This window comes from Chenopodium album, chromosome 1 (genome assembly GCF_948465745.1).
Source record: "Chenopodium album chromosome 1, dcCheAlbu1.1, whole genome shotgun sequence".
Taxonomy (NCBI): Eukaryota; Viridiplantae; Streptophyta; class Magnoliopsida; order Caryophyllales; family Amaranthaceae; genus Chenopodium; species Chenopodium album.
The window spans coordinates 75,694,965-75,717,398 of record NC_137834.1 but is presented as its reverse complement, the minus strand read 5'-3'; the positions used below and the strand labels follow the sequence as shown (position 1 = coordinate 75,717,398).

The window sequence follows — 22,434 nt, the reverse complement described above, 5'->3', positions numbered from 1 at the left end:
TACTGAAATTTCTTAGCACCACATTTAAGACAATAATGAGGTGCTTCCAACTGTAAAGAGGTCAATGGTAGTGGCTAACCGATAGCAGCAGCTTGTTCATCTAGAAAATAGGATACTAAAATCATATTCCTACTAACACTGGGAAATTTTAGGCAAAAGAACTGAAGATAGACTCACTAATTTTTTCCTTCTTAGGTTGGTTTTGTTTGCCTTTAACCCCCCTTTTTTTGTCAGTGTTTCTCAGCGCACCCCGTGCACTGGTTTCACCATATTCACTATATACACACAGATCAGCAAAGAAGTTAGTGCAAGCACGGCTATAAAATAAAAATAAGTGCACTCCAATATTTAAGGTGTCACAACCTTACTGAATAATCTACTGAAAGATTTGTTGTTGTCTGTAAAGTACCACAAGCAGCAGTTCCTGCTTCTATTAAGAAACCCAAAAGAAGATTGTTAGCCAGTGTTTGCAAACCTTAAAACATAAGAAAATGCTACCTGGTTACCTTTGTTTTTCCCCTTAGTTTGTTTTGTATTTTTTTTGGAAGATTTTGCTTTGGGGCCTCTATTTTGTGAAGCTCCCTGTGCACTGATTTCGCCAAGCTCACTAAATGTATAAATGCAAGGACAAATCCTCTAAGCAAAATACATTCATATTTCATAATACTGATGATAGATTTAGAACACAAATTCTAACCTAGCTGAAACTGGTTCAGAAAGAGCATCAATTGCTCGTTAACGCTTGCTAGAACGTTTCCTAACATAGTCTGCATATCCAGGTTCCTTATCTGGAAGCCCAAGCAGTTAAATATCAGTGACAATTGCAATGGCCATAATATTGTTAAGTGCAAATCAATCCTAACATAAAATCTGCTCCAATGTGAACAGTTTCTTTTTTCTAAAAAATGCAAAAATAGTTTTCCAACCCCCTAGCTAAAATGTACATACTCATTTAAATTATCACGCTTGTCTAAAATCTCTCTTGTAGCAATAGAATATATGAGTAAGGCCTGCAAATAAAATGTTGGTTCATGCTTAGTAAATCTAATTAAGCACGAATAGGAAACAACTAACAACTGACAGTTGAGAAGTAGCAACAAGCCAACCAAAATATATACCAAACATAACACCGATAATTTCATTTAATTAAAACGAACATAATGTAGTACATAGAACATTGCTGCTAAAAACGAAACTATTACACCCCATAGTTTAATAAACTAAAACATAGAGAAGACAATAAAAGCTACTTAGACATCAGAAAGCCTGGAAACGCAAAATATTTAAGCAGCAGCATAACCCTAGTAGTCTAGATAAGTCAGGGATATAAGGACTCCTATTTAAATCTTCCTACGCTTAAAAACTATTTCTAAGTCAGCTGGGATTGGAACAGATATAGCACTTGGGATCGAAGCAGGATGTGCTCTAGGCCGGTTACTAAAAGAAGATGAAGCCTTTGGCTTGCAAGGGGCAGCTGGAGGCAATGCATGACTTGGAATCTTGTTTCCACCAGACTTGGGTGTCACACAGTCAGCTTTACCAAGGAAAGGAGCTAGATGCAGGTCGCCTTGCTTACCTAGAACGCGTTCCCTTACAGTCATGTAGCTTTCTCTAGCCAATGAGCACTTGATGCCAGAGTAAACACCATTGCCATAGTTCAGGTCCACTATGTCCACATTGTAAAAAGCACGTAGAAACTTCACACCTCTCCTTGCAGCATCTTGCTTCGCACCCTTACAAGTCCCATTCAAAGAGCTACAAATGCACTCCATTCCAACACTGGAAGGAGTATATATTGTCAGCCAGGACACCCATTTATTTACAGCAAGCTCAGCCACTTCTATGCCAGAAACCCTAGCCTTAGTTGCTACTGCAACAACACGGAGAACATCAATGTAGTCAATGGTGATGCAGTTGGCACTTTGTTTCTTGACTGGGATCGCGGGCCATTTAGTTCGACCACTCCTTGTGGGCTTATTCAGTGATTCCAAGGAAATGCGCTTCATTTCATATAAGAAGGCACACTGATCCAACTTGTAGATATTCTCTGAAGTGATGTCAAGGATATGCAGCCCATACTGAGCTCTCAGGAAGCGAATAGTTTGCTTAGCAGCATTTTCACGAGACGCATTCAATGTAGCAGCAACACCACCTTCAAAGATGTAAGGTGACAGGATACAATCATTGACGAACTTTATGTTGACAGCATTCCCATCATCACCTGCAAGGGAGTAGGTCGGAGCAGGCAACCTTAAGAACCCGACAACCTGGTTAAGCAAGCTCTGGAAAGAAATGGCTACTTTGAGTGGTTCTGACCCCATAACCTATGCGAACGATAATGTATCACATCAGAAGGTAGTCTACAGCAGGAGCCTCCAACTTACATTGCATTGCAGCTCCAACTTCTCAGCTAATCTTAAAATAAACTACACCTCTAACTAACAAAAACCTCCTAATAACCATAAGACATAAGGATACACACTTGAGAGTAAGGCCAGAAATTTAGTGACACATGCCTTAACAACTAATAGATTCAACTAACAACAACAAGCACATGTATATTAAGACAACAACAAATAATTGTTTAAGCACAAAACCATCACCAGAAATAACAAAATATGTGCCTAGACAACTAAAAACTAAAGAAAACAACATATAGCCTTGCAGGGATCAACAACAATAGTCAAACACAACAACATCAAGCTATTCACATGCACAGACATAAAAATGCATATATAAATAACAATAAGCAAACACAAGAACACCAGGTTCCTTAAGTATAGACAACAAATAACAGTAAGCAAGCAGAAGATATAAACTTACAGCCACCTATGCAGCATAAGGAATGCAGGACACCTGGCTCAGATCACCTGCCAACACAACAGAAACCAAGCATCACTAATCTATGATCCAATAACAAGGTTTCAACCTTAATAACATCTGCTCGAATTAAGTATGCATATAAACAAAAATGACAACTCTATATGGTTTAAAAATTAATGAGTTTAGACCAAAGTGTTAGAAATCGCAAACCTCAAACACACCATTACTTGACTTGTTTTTAAAAACAGCACCACAAAAGGGCACATTAAAACAACCAAAATCCACAAAAACTTAAAAATCCTAAATTATGTAAGTTGCAAAACTGTGTAATTATCAAGCACCCCCTTTTTGCAAAGAAATTTTCAGAACAACCCAAAATATAAACATTTGTTGCCATTACCATGACAACAAACCCAATTCTTTTGCTAGAAACCCAAACAAAATACTATCTAACCTATCAAAAACTATTTACATGATCATTAGTTATGGCTGGAGGTGGCTAATGCATTTTTCTTGTACAAACTAAGATAAGCAACAGTCCATATTATACATTCAATTCGGTACAAATAGATGTGTACAATGTCCAAAGCATCAATCCAAGTTTAATACAATAGTCATACTCTTAAGTTTAATATAATGTAAATGGGGCTAAATTGATCCAATATTCAAAGCAATAGAAACATAAAGCAATTGAACACTACCTCAACTGGAGGTTTTGTTTGTTATTTTTCTCTCTTTCTGTATTGTTGAAACCCTTACCTCTACTGAGCAAGGGCAAGAGAAGCAGCTCCCTTTATATAGAAAGTAACATATAACTTTTGCACCCAACAACCACTTTAAGCATGATTACACAGCTGTAATACAATAACACATATACCCTCAAATGCATTTTTACATAGGTAATCTAAAGCATGCGCATAAGGGTGCAGAAGTACAAAAATGAAACCAACAGACAGCCCTATTACCCAGCAGGTAACAAGGTATATCTACATCAACAAGTAATTCAAATTGAATTAATATATCCAACAATGATAGAAGCCTCAATTTCAGATTAAGCAAATAATAATAAGGTAGATGGAACATATATCTTGACACAAATTAGATTAGCTTTTCCTTAAGATTGAAATCCAAATGTACATAGAACACTAATCGGAACAAATCTAATATTCATGAAATTTTTAAAGACAGTAATACATCATTAAGTAAACATACCACATTAACATGCAAGTTAAGCTAAAAAAACAAAAGAATTTTAAACCCAAAAAATTCTAGCTTTTAACCAACAGGTAATAAGATGATACTCCATCATTAGGGATACTCAATCTTTGTGCTTAAGAAAAGCAGCAAAGCTATCAACTGTGACATAAAACAAGCAATTGCTTATTTCCAAGATTTGTAAAAATTTCCATACTTCAAATCAGTAAAATTACCAAGACCAACAAACTGATAAATCCTAAGGAAACCCAAAATGGCGCACAATTTTTACAATCCAACTATCAAAGCATTGAAAATAAAGCAATCACAAGCTTAGTTCAAGCAAAACAAAATTAGCCTTAAGAGTATAATTAAAAATGTGTTATGTTTCTGTACAAACTAATCTAAAAATTGAATAACCACTCAACTCATGAACCTAAACTTAAAAGTAATAATTGTACAATGAAATTTGTAACTTAAAATTCAAACTGCCAAAAAATACAAATTTAAAAAAATTAAGATGAACAACTACAAAAGTACAATCGCTATTAGTACTCCAAAGCCAACCAAAAAATAAGAACTTTGCCTAAAAAAATACAATTCAGTAGTTGAAGGATGAACAACTATGAGCAATTCCGGCAGCTATCCACCATGAAAGAAGAGTGTACATAACGTGGCTTGCAATAGAGCTATCAGCACGCATGTGGCAAAACAAAGAGGAGAAGCTTGAGCATGCAAGTGGCAACTGTACAAGGAACACCTACAGTAAGGACAAAACAGTAAATACACTTTTTGAAGGGAATTTTGTAAGGGTAAAAAGGGAAGTATACTGTTCAAAAGCATAGGAATGAAAGAACCATTTTTTCACCAATTTGGCTTTTAAGGTGTATAGATATCCTTATTTATATTATGACATTTCTATTGCGAGACTAACGTAAAAGTTTTAAGTTGAATTGATTTGGTTAAGGGCCTACAATGGTTTCAAGTTGTAGGTTTGACTTTGTTTTACTTTGGTTTGACTTTACTTTCGTGAGTTGAATTTTAAGTTGAGTCGTTTTAAATTATTTTAAAGGAGAGTCTTCCGTTATGTGTCTTTGATAGTTGCCTTAGCCGTTTTTACGGTGGCGGTAATATCTTTGATGTTCCTATTTAAAGTTTTAAATAGAGCAAAACAGGTATTTTAAAAGAAAGGAATTTCTAGGATGTTACACCAATCATCTCACATATCGGTAAAATGCTTGTTTTGAGCAAATGGGGGTTATAGGTGGGATTGTTTCAAGATTTCAAAAGGTGGGATTGTTTTCAAATTTCCAGAACATGGAATTGTTTTAAGCAAAAATGATAAAAGTGGGATATTATTTTTCCATTTTTCCTTTATAATTTTATATTATTATTACATACAGTACATATGAAGTTAATAAAAAAAATTATAAATTAAATTAGAATTAATAATCCCAATTTTTACGAATTTTTTTTCAATAATCCCAATTTTGGATTATTCTAGAATAATCCGAACTTTAGGGTTGTTTTTTCTTCAATTCAAAAAACCGGTACTGGTTGAATGAGTTCATTTTTTAAAAGTGATACATGTCACAAGTTAATTGGTTAAATTTTTTTTAAAAAAACAAACAAACATGTACATAATAATAAAAAAAACCAGCCAAATTAAACCTTTGACGTTGGCCACCAGCCACGGACGCTGGGCACCAACCATGAAGTCTTCTTTTCTACTAGTGACCAGAACCATCAACTGTGCTCCAGCCACCACCACCACCACTTGAAACTCCCTTTAAACCACTTCCCCAACTCTCGAAAGCCCCCAAACCACTCGAAAATCCTTTTAAACCACCTCTCTTACTATCGAAAACCCCCCAAAAACTTTCCCCCACCATCGAAAACCCTAGTTGCTAGGGTTTTGAGGTGGAGGAGGAGTGTTTGGGGGGTTTTTGGGAGTGGGAAAGGCCGAAAGGGGTTTTTGTGGTTGTCGCGTAGAGGAATTGGAGGGGATTTCAGGGAAAGGGAAAACAGTGGTCAGGCGATAGAGACGTGGCGGGCTGGGCAGTGGTGTGGAGGGTAGGGTAGGCCGGTGGGGAAGGGGAGGCTGGCTAGGTTTTTATGGTTTTTTTAAAAAAAAAAATGTGTGGACTAATCAGGACTTGACACTAGTCAAGTGACCTAATAAAATAGGTCATTGACTTGTTTTTAACCAATTAGGGATTTACAAAAATCAACAGCCTCCAAAATTCGGATTATTCTAGAATATCCAAAGTTAAGGTTATTGAAACAGAATACGTGAAAGTTGCACTGCGTGGTTCCTACAGGAACTTGTACCATGCATTGTACAGACGTTTCTCGCGGAAAGAACATATTATACAAATGTAAAGAACATATATATATATATATATATATATATATATATATATATATATATATAGTGAAAAGAACATACTATTAAATTATAATGAACACATACCTAGAGTAAAAAGAACATATTTTAACCAAAAAAGAGTAAAAAGAACATTTTTCCATGTTCTTTTATTGTCAGTGTAATGTAGTTTTATTTGTAATATTATGTTTGTTGCTTATTGCGAAATGCTCTTTGAATTTCATCTTTAAATTATGGTGGGTATATATTAATAATGTTTATTACATAATATTGTAGACGCCTAATTGTGTCTCTCCAAAACCAAACTCAGTGATGAATATCTTTCACGTCATTTGATTATCGAAAGAGGTGAAATGTGAAAAGTCTTGTGATGTGGTTGTTTTAATAAAAAATACTTCTTTCTGTTTTTGAAAATATTTCTTTTCTTACTCTATTTATGAAAAACGTCCAGTCCAGTTTAGTTTGTTCCATGATGTGGGTCCAATAATGGTGTAGTTGGATGGGGTTTGAAAATACCTTTCCAACGATATATTATAAGCCCAATTACGATGAATAATGAGGAAGTTATGACCAAAATACTAAATTGGGCTCAAACCGAATTTTACCTACGGCCCAATGATCATGTGGAGGGTCCAAAGATTTAATCCCATTCCTAAAATAAGTAGGATTTATTAGAAGATTCTATAAGTTTCTAAGAGATCTTAATTATCCTTTTTTGAAAATATAAGATCAAAGAATTCGAAATTGAATAAAACTTCTCTTTTTGAGAGTCCTTGTTCTGTGCGAAATGGAAGATGGCCAGATATTATTTTCGTACCTCATAATTTTTATCCAAGTATTTTATGGTTGGATAGCTCTTGAAATTATCTTTCCAGTGATATATTATAAAATTAATTCCAAGCTATTATGAAAAATATATGAAAGAAATACAAAACTCTATAAAAAAAAATGACACCCTTCCACTATTTCGGCCATATCTTTTTATCTACAAAATATTTTAATCTGATTAATTGGGTTAGAAAGTAGACTTCAAGAGCTTTCTAAGATCAAAAGATATGATAAAAACAAAATCCGCAAAGAACTGTCCCAACGCTAAACGACAGCCTTGTCGCCAAATGACAGAGCCTGTCGCCATGCGTGATCCTTGTCGTTTCGCGACAGACTCTGTCGCGCGCGACAGCTCTGCGACAAGAGCTACTTTCATTCTGATTCGAATTCTAACTCTTTTCTATCGTTTCCAGGCTATTTTCTCTATAAATAGGGGTCGTATTTCCCCCTTTTTAACCATTCACAATCATCATCTAATTTCTATTCTCTCTCTATTTCTCTTTCTAAACCTTCCCTCTTACAAAATTCCGCATTCACGAGTTCTAGACACACCTATCCAAGTTCGAAGTTGTATTCTCCCTAGACGTGAAAGGTTGATATTTTCTGAGGGTTTGGTCTCAAATCTCTATTTCAATTATTTAATTTAATTGTTTGATTTTTTATTTTCATTAAAGTTAATTACTAATGTGTGTATTTTGTTATTAGAAAGAGATACGAGACATCCAAGTAAGTAATTTAATTGTTATTCTTTTGATGTAGAAATCATGCTTTGATTATATTAATTTCTAGTATCATGTTAGGATGTTATTTATTGTTTTTTAGTATCATGTTTAGGTTGCTTCCTATTCTTTCCAATATCATGTTAGTATCATGTCAGGGCTAAATCTGTGATCTTTATTATTTAGTGACATGCTAGGATTTCTGTTATTAATCATCTAAGCATCATGCCTAGGATCTTGCTAATATTATTATGTTTTTTTTTTATTATTATTTTATTTATTTATTTATTTTTTTTTATGATGATGATTGTTATATTGTTGCTCGATATATTATTATGTTATTGCTTGATCACGCCTTTTATGTATGTTTAAAGGGAATTTGTATTTGTAATCACGCTTAATGAGATAATTAATAATCTTATTTAGGCTAATATGATTATAATTCAAGTGATCGCCGATAATAGATTTGTTTGTGCATTAATATTCAACCACATAGATTAAAAAGGTTTAGGATTAACCTATTGATTGTATGTTAGTCAGAAAGCACACATGAAAATTTAAAAAATAAAATAGAGGCCTATTTTTAAGGCAGATTCAATCTCTTTTAGGTTGGATTTGTACCTTCATCCCCGAATATCCAGTCATGGTTCCAGACTAGTATGGAGTTAGCGATCTCATGGATCGTGAAGGGTAATCTTCACCCTGTGAACGGTTTACAAATTCCTAAAACTTGTTGGCGACTATTTTATTATAGCTTCCTTTCCGCGTTTGTTGTATGTACCAAGCATGGTACTACCGCCTAGCCTAAAATTTTCATTAAAGTTGGGATCATTATTTCTTATTTTCCTTGAATTGGAAAAACCAAACTTTAAATTCTTGAAATTGAATAATATAAAGTAATATGCTATGTTATACAGAATAGACCGCATAGCGCAGTGGATTAGCGCGTCTGACTTCGGATCAGAAGGTCGTGGGTTCGACTCCCACTGTGGTCGTTTTCTATTTTTATTTTTTTTTTTGAAAAAAAATGCTCAAAACAACAAGTTATGGGATACGAGTAAAATTGTTATGGTTTTTGGTATGGCGCAAAACCGCCATTGCTCTTGATTTTCTCTCTCATTCAAACCCTAAACCTAGTTTTACTCATCAATTCTTCAATTGCAATTCCCAATTTTCTGAAGATCATCAAATTCAAATTCGGAGTGATACAGATTAATTGATGGAGACTCAGATGTCGCATAGTTTGTTCGACAGACGACCAATTGTAAAATCCAAAACACCAGCTTTGAAATGGGTTAAAGAATGGTATTTCTCACCCTTTTAATTTCTGCTATTTGCAATTTTTATCTATAATAATTTGTAAAAAAAATCTTTTTTTCTTTTTCGATATTGGTTCAGTTGATTGTTATGATGTGTTAATGATTAATCGAATAATCGTGATTTTTAATACTTGTGATTGTGATTTAAAATAGTCTGTTGATGGGTGTCCATTGATTTGATACTGCTGATTTTGGTATTTGATGCTATTTTCTGGGAGAAATGATTTTGGAATTTGCGCAATTTATCTTTCATTGATTGAATTACACTTGGTTAATCATTATTATGATCATTAGTTATTATGATCATTAGTTATTATGATCAATATTATTATGATCGTTTTCTATTTTTATTTTTTTTTTTTGAAAAAAAATGCTCAAAACAACAAGTTATGGGATACGAGTAAAATTGTTATGGTTTTTGGTATGGCGCAAAACCGCCATTGCTCTTGATTTTCTCTCTCATTCAAACCCTAAACCTAGTTTTACTCATCAATTCTTCAATTGCAATTCCCAATTTTCTGAAGATCATCAAATTCAAATTCGGAGTCAATCAATCAATCAAAGCCTTAATCCCAAAAGTGGGGTCGGCTAACATGAACCAAATTTGATTATTCCGTGTAGTCATCAACATAAATCTTTCTCCTCCATCCCTTACGATCCAAAACTTCATCCTCACGTAAATCCATGCACTTCATATCCTTCCTCACTCCTTCCAACCAAGTCATCTTTGGTCTCCCTCTTCCTCGTTTAATCCCTCCATGGTCCCACTCTTCCACTTTTCGCACCGGTGCACCCTCGGGTCTCCGTCTTACATGTCCAAACCAACGCAGACGATTTTCCCTTAATTTATCTACAATGCCCGCCACACCTACTTTCTTGCGAATAACCTCATTTCTGATTCTATCTCTTAAAGTGTTTCCACACATCCACCTTAACATGCGCATTTCCGTAACCTCCATCTTTTTAATATGCTCTTTCTTAGAAGCCCAACATTCTGTACCATAGAGCAACACTGGTCTTATGGCAGTCCTGTAGAATTTTCCCTTCAACTTTAAGGGAATGCTGCGGTCGCATAACACTCCCGTGGCCGCTCAAATTCGGAGTGATACAGATTAATTGATGGAGACTCAGATGTCGCATAGTTTGTTCGACAGACGACCAATTGTAAAATCCAAAACACCAGCTTTGAAATGGGTTAAAGAATGGTATTTCTCACCCTTTTAATTTCTGCTATTTGCAATTTTTATCTATAATAATTTGTAAAAAAAATCTTTTTTTCTTTTTCGATATTGGTTCAGTTGATTGTTATGATGTGTTAATGATTAATCGAATAATCGTGATTTTTAATACTTGTGATTGTGATTTAAAATAGTCTGTTGATGGGTGTCCATTGATTTGATACTGCTGATTTTGGTATTTGATGCTATTTTCTGGGAGAAATGATTTTGGAATTTGCGCAATTTATCTTTCATTGATTGAATTACACTTGGTTAATCATTATTATGATCATTAGTTATTGTGATATTTTTTTGGTGTTCCACCCGGTTCACCTCTGGGCTAATCCGGATTCGAGGATCAGTTTTGGGTGGTTAGGTAGGTTCTGGTCCCCTTCCAATTGTTGCTGTGGGGGATCAAACACGGGTTCTCCCTACCAAGTGCAGTCTCAATCACCACTGCACCAACAACCAGTTGGTAGTTATTGTTATATTTGATAACCGTTATGTTTGGGTGTCTATAGTGGAAGTCGAAAATTATCTAAGGGCGTCAAACTTGAAGTAATTATGGTACAAGATGCCGTGCGAGTATGAGGTTCGAGGAATATATGACATTGAATAACATGTTATGCTTGATATAAACATAATGAATAAATGGTGTGCAATTGTGCATAGAGAAGATTAATCAAACCATGATAGATGCTTAATGCTCTATCTGCATTCTTTATCGACTAGATTATCATCTACTCGATGTGCTTTATCACAGAAATAACGGTGGTATTAGATGGTTAGATAGACTTTGGTACTTGTGAAGTATCAGTTGAGAACAAAATATAGTATTACGTTGTGCTACTTTTTGGGGAGATGTAGAAATAACCAGAGAAATAGTGATTTATGTAGTTACCTGATTTTAAGATATGTAGCTGAAGTATAACAAATTGACTGTGTAATAACATTCTGTAAGCTATAGTTTTTCAAATGTAAATGTTGGAAGACAGTTATTATGTTGAGAAATGAGGGAGTTCAATGTGGTATAGTATTGAAAATTTGTGTGAAAGTGTAGCTACTTGTGTGTTGTGTGAAGTGTGTGAGGTTGGTCTTGAAGGATTCCTCCAGGGGTTGCTGTTAATATTGCTTTAACATAAAGATTATGTTAATGATGGTTTTGAAATTTTGTGTATAAATAAGAGGAATATGATTTATTCCTCTAATTTGCAAACATAAAGGGGTAAAGTCAAGGTGAGCTTTGATTCTGATTACGACACAAGGAAAGGAAATAAGAACAAAGCAAGAATTTATGTAGTCAATACAATTTAAAAGCTCATAATTCCAAAGGGTGAATAAAATTAATCAATCAAACAATAATGAGTAACAAAAGACCTTGAGATAAAACATTTTCCAAGCCTCAAGCTTCATTTCTCTTAAATCTATTGGCGCTTCCATAACTTGAAGTATTATCAGAGGCAAAACCCAAGTGAAAATATGTTTTTTGGCCACAAGTTCATTCAGAATAGATATGAGTCAAAAGCATGTTGTCAAGGGCTAGGGTGTTAATGTGAAAAGGTGGTTTATTTGGCCAATGGTACCTTTTACTTGAACACTCGTGCCGGGAGATCTTGCCTTCTTGCTTGGCCTTATTTGGTTTTGTGCCCCACAGTCAGCCTTCTTATAGTCCTCATCAATATGCTCCGGAGCTTAAGATATCAATTTTGGTATGCTCAGTTGCTCACATATCACTGGTGGTGTGCCTTGCTTGCTTTATTCATATTGTCGGATCTTTTGGATTTTTTTTTTTTGCAAATTTCCTTTATTTACCTAATTTATTCATTGTTTCTGATAAGCCAGTGGCTTTTTGTAGGGTTCCTCAAGATGTTGTGGCTACTGGAGGGAAATGCTATCTTCTAAAATGGATTACAGGTTAACTTGCTCACTTTGCTGCAACTTTTACGCATATGCAGCTCTTTGCCTCTTCCCATTGTCTCGTTTTAAATTTTTTTGAGTTCGAAATGAAGTCACTTGTACGTACGAGTCTGAAAGGTTTAGGTAGTCTTATAATTATAATAGTACTAGAATAAATGAGATGGATGGTTTAAAATACAAAAATATATAGTGAGAAACATTACTAAGGTAAAGAAGTCCTATTTTGTCTCTCCAAATGTCTGTTTCTTGTTGGTGACTTTTTCCTTCTTTCACCTTTTAAGTAAGGCAGGGGTTGGTGTTTGGCGGTAACAACACAGATACTTATAATTTATGCAATTGAACTAAAGATGGTGACCATGGTGTGTTCAACTCCAGAAAATTAATCACATTAGGATAGTTGGGACCCCTTGGATTGAAATATCATTCATTCCTTTGTTCGTGCTTTCAATCTGAAGTTAGCAGATTGTAGGTGATGTTAATCTTGCTTTCAAGAATACTGTGTTGATTAAAGTACTATAAGGATTCGCCTGTTCTCATTTGCTACATATGTATTTACTGTCAGATTTACTGGAACATTATATTTCTTCACTTGATTACTAGTAGGGTTGTTCATCGGTCAAATACCGGGCCAAACCGACAACTGATAATTTAAAAGTTGAGACTTGTAGACCGGAGTGATAAATTCGGTCCAATAGCCTAACCAGTCCGATTTCTAAATTTTTTTTCTATATTTTACAATATTTCTGTAGTAATATATGGAAATAAGAAAAAGAAAACTAATTATTTAATGCTTTTTTTGAAAGTCTAATACATAGTACAAAATAACTCATAATATGTAAATATTCTTGACATATTCGAAGATGTAAAGTATCTAGAGGTTTTTATGCGTAATTTAAACAAAAATTGGTCCAAGACCGGTTATTAAAAGGTTTTGGACAAGACTGAACTAGGGACCGGTAATTTAAATTTCTCGGCTTGGAGGAGGTAATGATTCTCTTTGGTTCGGTTTGATTCGGTCCATTTTTTCTGTCTTGCTTTTAAACTCTTCGTGCCTGTCTTCATCCTTATGTATGATGGCATTTATAAAATTATTATTTATTGTAGCTGTATCAAATATTCGTCCAACTTCTTAAATCTTATACCCATTTATTTTTTTGTTTTTAATTTCAGAGGATGCCTTGAAGGCTTTGAAAGAGAAGGCAAAAGAACCAGAGGCACCAGAACCAGAGCCTGAACCAACAACGGAGGTTCTTTTCCTTTGTAGCTATGAAGGTTGTGGAAAGACTTTTATTGATGCTGGGGCTTTGAGAAAACACTCTCATATCCATGGAGAGAGGCAATATGTTTGTCACTACGAGGGGTGTGGAAAGGTTATACTTTTGTTTTGCCCCTTGTTTTACAAGAAGTCCTTTATGGCACTGTGTCTCAATTTGGGTTTTTTTTGTTAATTATTTTATTAAACCCTGAGCATGAGATAATCTTGCTAAGGTAAATTCTAAATTTGTAGTATGACTAGAAATAGGTACTCAATTTCAAACTCCTATTGCTCCATAGATGATTCAAGTTCTGACTTGTCAAAATTATTGTGGCCAAAAAAAAAAATCTCTATAAAAAGAATAGATAATTTAAAAAGTAAATAAATAAACACTAGTGTAGCTATGAAGCATACTTTGTGCATTGATTTGATTATTTGGCAGCTTTTTTTTTTTTTTTTTTTTTTTTTAACAATTTGAGGAAAAAAAAATCATTAAATAAACAATCTCTACTTTAATTTTGATCTCCTTACTCCAAAATTATACTGTTGTTACTTTCATTCTATAGAATATTTACATGCTCTCACATGTTCTTGTGGATATTGTGTAGTGATGGGGAAAAAAATTAAAGATACTATCAGACTTGTGTTTTGCTTATACACCTTGTTTCTCATCTTTGTACTTGCTCCTTTACAAAATCTTTGTGAAATATGTGAACAGCTAATGTTATAAAGCGACATGAACATAGAATCTTAGGCATTGCCAGGTTTTAAAACAAGGAGAAATAATACTTCTTGCATTCTTAATTACTTGCAAAACACCACTTTCGCTCGCAATTTAAGAAATATATTAGACTAGGTAAACGTACAAATTAGTAATAAAAAAAATAAAAAAAATAAAAAAAAATAAAAAAAAATAAAATTACCGCCATTAAGAAGTTGTTAAAGTATAGATTTTATAGTATGATGGAACAGAGGAACTTGCTAATGGTTGTTAATTGTATCCCAACTTAGACATGCCATTAATTGGTTAAACCTCTGTGACTAGTTTTGATATTCTGATATCTAGTAGTGCTGCAAATTTAGTCATATATTCTAAGTTGTGCTTTGTTCTGGTCTTTAGTAATATTTCCATTGATTTATTCTCATAGTTTATATCACATCTATGTATGGTATCATAAACAACTGTCTGTTTTATACTGCAGAAATTTTTGGATAGTTCAAAGTTAAAGAGACATTTTCTTATTCATACCGGTGAAAGAGATTTCGTATGCCCCCACGAGGGATGTGGTAAGGTGAACCATCTATCTTTTAACTAACTCTAGTACGCCCACAAGTGAATTTGAAATGGACTTATTTTTATTTTTTCAAGATTATTTATCTTCCTCTCCCTCATTGTGGCTATCTGTCTTTCTTTGATTTCTTCTTGCTCTTTTAATAGTGTTTAGACAAGACATACACTAGCACAAGCATCGAGAGCAGTACCGAAGCACCAACTTCTTTTTCTTTTTCTTTTTTCTTTCTTGATGTGAAATATCAACTTTCCATGCTAAGAGCTAATATGCTTTTCAAATTAAGTTATGGATTAACCACCCTTTCTGAGGGTTTCCTTAGGTGTTTTTCGTGCTGTTAAAGAGAGTGTTCGACTTCTCAAGAACAAAGAGACAGGCTGGTTCCACCATAATGACTTTCTTTTAACAATTTTTACATGTATACTGTAATTTGTGTTACTTAGACTCTTCATTTTACCTAAAGTACCCATGTCGGACCCTCGACATTCGCACATGGGTTTGACACTTGGACACTTCATTTTAGTTAAAAAAAAAATATTTTTTTCACAAATAGTCAAGTCGGACGCTTAGACACATACTCATGTCGGACGTGGGTACTCGAGTCCAAGTAACATAGTCTGTAATGTTAATGTTAATATTCTCTGAGTTAAAATGAGATATGGCAAATATGCTTACTCCACAAAATGTGTTTTTTTTAATGTATTATATATAGAGCTGAAGAGATGACTCGACTCGAAAACCGACTCGGGCCGATTATTAACCGACCCGTTTGAACCCGGAAAAATGGTGTCCCAAACCCAATATGACCCGAATTGAAACCAACCCTAGACCCGAGTTAACTCGAGTATTTGAGACCCGAACCCGAACATGAACCGGCTTGGAGATGACCCGACCAGAATATAACTCGTAAATTATTGACTTGAATCGAATCCGACCTGAACCGAAATTGACCCAAACCTGTTTCAACCTTTCAAAACCCGAATGTAACCCAACCTATTACTTACCCGACCCAGATTTAACCCAACTTGTTACTAAACCGGCCTGAATTTACTCTATCTATTACTAACCTGACCCAAAATTCAACCCGATCTGTTACTAACATGACCCAAAATCAACACGGCTTGTTATTGACCCGACCCAAATTCAACCCGAATTGTTCTTGACCCTTTTTGAACTCAACCTAACCTGTTATTGACTTGATTTGATTTCAAATCACCTTAAATTCAATTTAGGCCACCTTATTAATATTTATATCAGTATAATTATATAATTACATTGTCACTTGTTTAGTTGTGTGCTTTTGCAAACGAGTTACTATGATAATTTCAATAGTGAATAGTTCAAAACATACGATTTCTTACATAGACTGATTATAGATATGTGCTCATTTCTAATTGTTAGAATATATTAATCCAATATTGGCGACCCAAACCTGAACATGATCTGACTTCAAAATGACCCGACCTGATTTTAACCCACAAATTATTAACTTGAACCGAACCGGTCTTGAATCCGAGAATGACCCGACTTAGAAATGACCCGACCTAATTATAACCTGCAAATTTTTTACTTGAACCGAACCCGACTCAAACCCGAGTATGACCTGACCCGATTATATCCCACAAATTATTGACTTGAACCGAACCCGACTCGAACCCGAGAATGACCCTAACTCATTATAACCCGTGAAAACCCGAATTGAACCCGACCCGAATGAAACCCGACGTGTTATTGACCCAACCTAAACCCGATAAGATGTATGACCCGACGTGACCTGACTTAAGCATGATCCAATCTGAACCTGACCCGCATAGATTACGACATTAACCGGAGTTGACCTGACCTGAATTGACCCGACCCACACTTACCCAACTCAAACTCGACCCGTTTACCCGAATTGACAGCTCTAATTATAAATATCAAAATGTAAAAAAAAAGAAAAAAAAATGTATTCAAGTGAGACTACACTGTAAATGTAGCTGTATAAAAAAGTCTTAATTAACTACTGTTTTTTGTATGTTTTCTCTTATTACTACCAGGAATGCATAATTTTTTCCTTTAGGCTTAGCAGGCTGCCTTGATGAGTTGATTCAAATTGAAAATTATTCTACCAACAAATTTTTTACAATAACAGAAAGTTCGAATTATGAATTTCAAAATAAGCGGATTATCTCCACCCTGAGCTATCAAACCGTTGAGCCCTTAAACGTTGATTCATTCTTAAACCGGATTAATTTGACGTTGATAATTAGATAAAGTAAACACCTGAGCAATTTGTGATATAGTATGCTTCACACTTTCATTTCCTTGTGGATAAACTGTTCACAGTTTGGCCTCCTGGGTCGTATGTAATTGAATCAACCTGAGTTTCATGTCCTGCATCAAATATGTTTTCATTGTGTTATTAAAGTCAAAGCATGCTTCTGCATTTTTCTTGTAATACTGTTTATTTTGCTTGAATCTTTTTTATACCCAATTTCTTACTCATCTATGGTATACATGTGCAGGCTTTTTCCTTGGATTTCAATTTGAGATCCCATATGAAAACGCATTCCCAAGAAAATTATCACATCTGTCCGTATTCTGACTGTGGAAAGCGATATGCTCATGAATATAAACTTAAAAATCATATTGCATCTCACCATGAAAAGGTCAGTGCTTTGTGCATTCCATATATCTTTTATCCTTATTATTATTATTATTTTACTGTAGCTTTTATGTCAATCTATGCCTTTTGATTTTGAATATTTTGCTCCTATTTTTATGGTCCAAATCCTTGATAAGTTTCATTGCTGCCGATCCAAGATAAGTATCACGGGAACCCAAGGGTTTTGAACTCTTGACATAATAGTTTTAACTCAAAGCTTTTTATATTGGGTCAATACATCTTAAATGCATATTTTTGTGTTGTTTATTATATTTTCAATAGTAAATCAACAACTTGGAGTAGTGAAGCTTTGTTACAATCTTTTAGTTTCACCATTGCATCTGGCATCTTTCCTCTACACTCAATTTAAAATCTGAATGTGTTCCCATAATAATTTTTTTTTTTTTTTTAATTATATTTCCCCAATATACTGCATTTGGTCTTAGATTTTGATAAATAAGAAGGTAGGAAGTCAGTTGTATAATAAGCTAAGAACGAAAGTTTTTCTAAAATTTAAAGTTTCAAATGTCAAATATAAGAAACCTTATTACTCAAAATATTTTATTTATATTGCACAAACAATCCTCCGCAGTTAATGATCAAGGGGACAAGGTATCCTCGAAAAGAGACATTAAAAGAGAATTATAAGTTTACCCAATTCCTTGTATGGCTCCCATAGAGTAGCTTGGAAAGCTCCAGCTGTCTTAGCTTATAAAGAAGCTAGTAAAATTACTTTATTTTTCAGTGGATCATGTGACAGCAACACCATATAACTTCAGCCATTTAACTTTAATCAATCACACTACAAAATAGCCATTATCATTCATCAACTTATATCTCTAAACTCTGTATAATATACTATATATGATACTTTTCCTGTTTTCTCAATTTAGGAAACAAAAATGAAATGTCTACTGATATACCTAGTAATTTGCACAAAAATATGTTAATCTAAAGAACTGTGATTAATCTACCAAATACTAATTTCTGGGTTATACATAACTAGATTAGACACTTGAGTCAGAAAAAGCTACCAAAAGATAGCAAAATTATCTCTATTAAGCTTTCAGCAGAACCATGCTTTTGAAGTTGACACTCAAAAGAAGCCTTCTAGGTAGAGATGGAAATGGATCGGGTTCGGGGCGGGTGGACCATCACCCGCATCCATCTACCCCACCCGATCCATCCACCACCCGCTATTATTTTCACCCGAATCCATCCATCCATCACCCACGGGTGAAACGGATGGTTTGGGTGATAATCGGATGTATAATAAGAGCATTTAAAATGAATAAAAATTACCTAAAGTTTAGTGCGTTTCAAACGTTATCGTTTTATTGTAATATCAACATAATTATCGGATGATTTTGTGAACTAATAAACTCATAATTCATAAACTTCAAAAGTTCAAATCCAAACTTTAATTCACAATAACATAAAAGTTCAGCAAAATAAAATAAGTAGGAGTTAGCCTACATATTACATATGAAATTCTAAAATTTTATAGTCTTGAAAACATCTAAACAACTAAAACAGTAGCACCATTATTGCAACAATGGCCTTGTAATCTTGTAGGAGTTTATCTTCATACAATCATATGTTCATCTTCATCTCCCTACCAAATTAACAAGGATTAATTAGACAATGTGAATAGTAGTTACTAAAACAATAAATTAGGGACTTAGTATATAAAAACGATTACCGAGTCTAAGTCAACCACTTCACTCCCTCCACTACCACTTCCATCATCATCTACTGTATCATAATGATCTAGAATTGTAGAACATGCTTGAGAATTCTCCAAAGTAGTACCTAAACCAATACATTGGTAGCTAATTAGCAACAATAATTAATTAAAAACAAGCAACAAATTTGTGAAAAACAACCTTAAAAACAAGCATTATAATCGAATTAATTTCGTGAAAAATAAGGCAGCAAAATTCATGAATTAACAAGGGAACAAGTTCGTGAAGAAAGGTAGCAAATTCGTGCAAAAAGGATAGGAAATTCGTACAAAAAAAATGGAGCAAATTCATAACATTAACCCTAAAACAAGCAGCAATATTCGAATTAATTTCAAAGGAAAATACGGAAATTAACAACAACAATTACAACAACCAACGACATATATAATTGCTTTAAACAAGAGAACAAACAACATATGAACAAATTCATTTCAGTTTCGTATCAACAAATTACTTACAAAATTCGTATGAACATATTACTTAAAAATGGAGAGAGTTTAGAAATCAGATACCTTTAAAATGGATCCATCGTTCAGTAGTGCGGCCACCGACCACCGTGACTCCGTGAAAGAGAGGGAGAGAGAGGCAGAGAGCTTTGAGAGAAAGAGAGGAACAGAGAGCGGCGAGAACGAGTGTTTTTTTTGGAAGGTTAGGGTAGGGTTTAGGAATTACGTGAGTAAGAATTAGGACTAAGGAGTTTGGTTTAGTTGGGCCTAGCCCAGTATAAAAATTCAGCAAATTTTTAAAAATTTATTTTTAAAAAAATATTCGGGTGATGGGTCGGGTTAACGGGTCGGGTGACGGGTGAAAATTTTCCACCCGAATCCGATCCGTCACCCGCATCCGTTAACCCATCACCCGCCTATCATCCGTTTAAACCGGGTTTTTCACCCATCCAATAAGACGGGTGGAGCGGGTGATCCACTGGATATTTCCATCTCTACTTCTAGGTGACAAAAACTCTCAATTTGAAAAGATTGTTTATTTGGGTGCTAGATCTTGTTTCAAAAGAACCTCCGGAATCATGGCATGAACCACTAGGTGATGGTGCAAGCATCAGTATCATAGTAAGACATAATCCGTGTTGAAGTGTCCAAATATAAAGTCGAAGTGTTTAAATATATAAAAAAACAGTCGCGGTTTTTTGATGTGTATGAGACGTACTGTTGTGTGTTCAACGCGTGTTGGTGTCCAACACCGTGTTCCAACATGGACACAGCTGTTGGGTGTTTACAAATACCAATACTAATCAGCTGCCTTGGGTGTCAACGTCAAGAATGATCTCAGTTTCTCTCTAAAGTACTACTTAACCTCTGAAGCTGTTTTTATATGTGGCTATTAACCATTATGTTTATTATTTTTTTGGTTTTTAATATCAATTAAAATAATAATTATGTGTCATTCTGTACCACAATACCATGGTTTATTAGAATGCTTGTTCTCTTCCATCAATGTTGAATGTGATGACTTTCTCCATTTTCCTAAGTGCATTGGTTTGACCGTCATCAAGTTTTAGGAGGGAGAGTTGAACGAGTAAAATTTTGTGTGAGAGGGGGGGGGGGGGGTTGTTAGGGAAATAAAATCTATATCAAGGATAAAGTGGGTGAATAAAAATGGATAGGTCCAATAGGAACATAATATTTATGAAAAAAATAACGTAAATAGTAGGGACCATGATAGGGGAGAGAGATGATAAAAAAAAAATGAAGATATCCTAAAACAAAGGCCAATTATGGAATGCATTACTCTAAATATTCAGGGAGTATAATAACGTTTTTTAATATGCAATTTTGATAGATTATAAATGTCTCATTAAGTGACCAGTGAGGCACTACGCGGGATTGTAATTTTGATTTTCCTTTGTATGAATATGGACTGAAGGAGCTTAATAAACAGTTGATGGTTTAGTTCAATGTAGTCTAAAGTATCTGATGGTCTCTTCTTTTTCATACTGTTTGATTGAAAATATTATTTGATATTGTATAATTGTTAAAAATGATTATGCAAACCTTGGAAATGAATCTGGTCTTTTGGGATACAATATGTTTTTGCCTACCTGAGTTGCTGACATTGGACAAACTAAGCAGACTGCAACTTCTACTCTCTTTGGATCCAGTTTTTTGTTTGCCACATGGTTTTTGATAATCAAGCCTTATGTATTTAAGTTGTATCGTATGAAGGATTGGACTTGTTTATGTTTTACTCTCGTTGATTTACATTTTTCATGTCGTGGTGATTTCAGAATTCAGCTGAAGTCGTAAAATACACCCCGCCCGTGGAGAAACCTGTAAAAACTCCCAAGCCTGCTAGTGCAGCGTATTCCGCATCCTCAGATAGGCCTTTTACTTGCCCTTATGAAGGATGTGATAAGGCCTACATTCACGAGTATAAGTTGAACCTCCATTTGAGGAGAGAACATCCTGGCCACTATGCAGAAGAAAATGCTAAGACTCCACAGCCTAACAATGTTGATAATGAGATGGATGAAGCCAGTGACCAAGATGCTTATGCCTACAAACGCTCAACTGGAAAGAATTTGAAACAGAGTAGACCTAAGCCAAACATAAAATTACCGCCGTCAAAGATGACACAGCGTAAAAGTTCTGGTATTTCTCCTGCTAACGTGAGTATGATTAAAAAACCTTGGCCAATTAAAGGGGACATGTATGAGGAAGAAGACAGTGAAGAAACAGAAGAAGATCGTGATAATGGTGAAGATGGATTGAGGTATCGGGAAAATAACGAGGATGACGATGAGGAGACGGACGAGGATTAACTGTCAAATTAATGCAACATGTAATTGCAACCTTTCTGTGTTGCTCAGCTCTCTATGGTTTAACTGTAAAAATGGCGGCCTCTGGAAAACTTAGGTGTTTGATTGCGTCTTCATAGCTAATATTGATCATCTAATCAATCTCTTTTTTTGTTTCCGGTGAAAGTTTAGCTAAAAAAAAATACAAATGGGAAAGATGTATCAACTTGATTTTACCTAGGCAATATTTCAGTGTACCTTGTTTGACTTATTGCCTATTTATCTGATTAATTTTATAGCAGATCAATTTAAAATAAGAAGAAATTTGGTCAGAAAAAATAGA

General features: G+C 34.6%; 1 protein-coding gene, 1 long non-coding RNA gene and 1 other non-coding gene across 3 annotated transcripts; 2 read left to right on the top strand and 1 right to left on the bottom strand.

Annotated features, from left to right (window-relative positions):
* The first annotated feature begins 8,871 nt into the window (after positions 1 to 8,871).
* TRNAR-UCG (transfer RNA arginine (anticodon UCG)) lies at positions 8,872 to 8,945 on the top strand. Its single transcript has one exon. It is a non-coding gene; the product is annotated as a tRNA-Arg (tRNA).
* A 710-nt stretch (positions 8,946 to 9,655) lies between these two features.
* LOC145557904 (zinc finger transcription factor YY1-like) lies at positions 9,656 to 22,269 on the top strand. Its single transcript, XM_081619083.1, has 7 exons — positions 9,656 to 9,816; positions 10,374 to 10,474; positions 12,342 to 12,400; positions 13,574 to 13,773; positions 14,861 to 14,950; positions 17,455 to 17,598; positions 21,582 to 22,269. Exons 2-7 carry the CDS (start codon positions 10,389 to 10,391, stop codon positions 22,113 to 22,115), a joined length of 1,113 nt encoding a protein of 370 aa, XP_081475209.1. The 5' UTR covers positions 9,656 to 9,816; positions 10,374 to 10,388; the 3' UTR covers positions 22,116 to 22,269.
* On the bottom strand, positions 18,988 to 20,110 carry LOC145603465 (uncharacterized). The gene is made up of 2 exons (XR_014104867.1): positions 19,852 to 20,110; positions 18,988 to 19,209 (listed from the first exon to the last, which is right to left on the bottom strand). It is a non-coding gene; the product is annotated as an uncharacterized LOC145603465 (long non-coding RNA).
* Positions 22,270 to 22,434: the final 165 nt, after the last annotated feature.

Coding starts and splice junctions, on each gene's coding strand:
- LOC145557904 (XM_081619083.1), top strand. CDS start 10,389: ATGGAGACTCAGATGTCGCATAGTTTGTTCGACAGACGACCAATTGTA. Junction 13,774..14,860: donor ACTACGAGGGGTGTGGAAAG/GTTATACTTTTG, acceptor TTTATACTGCAG/AAATTTTTGGATAGTTCAAA. Junction 14,951..17,454: donor CCCACGAGGGATGTGGTAAG/GTGAACCATCTA, acceptor ATACATGTGCAG/GCTTTTTCCTTGGATTTCAA.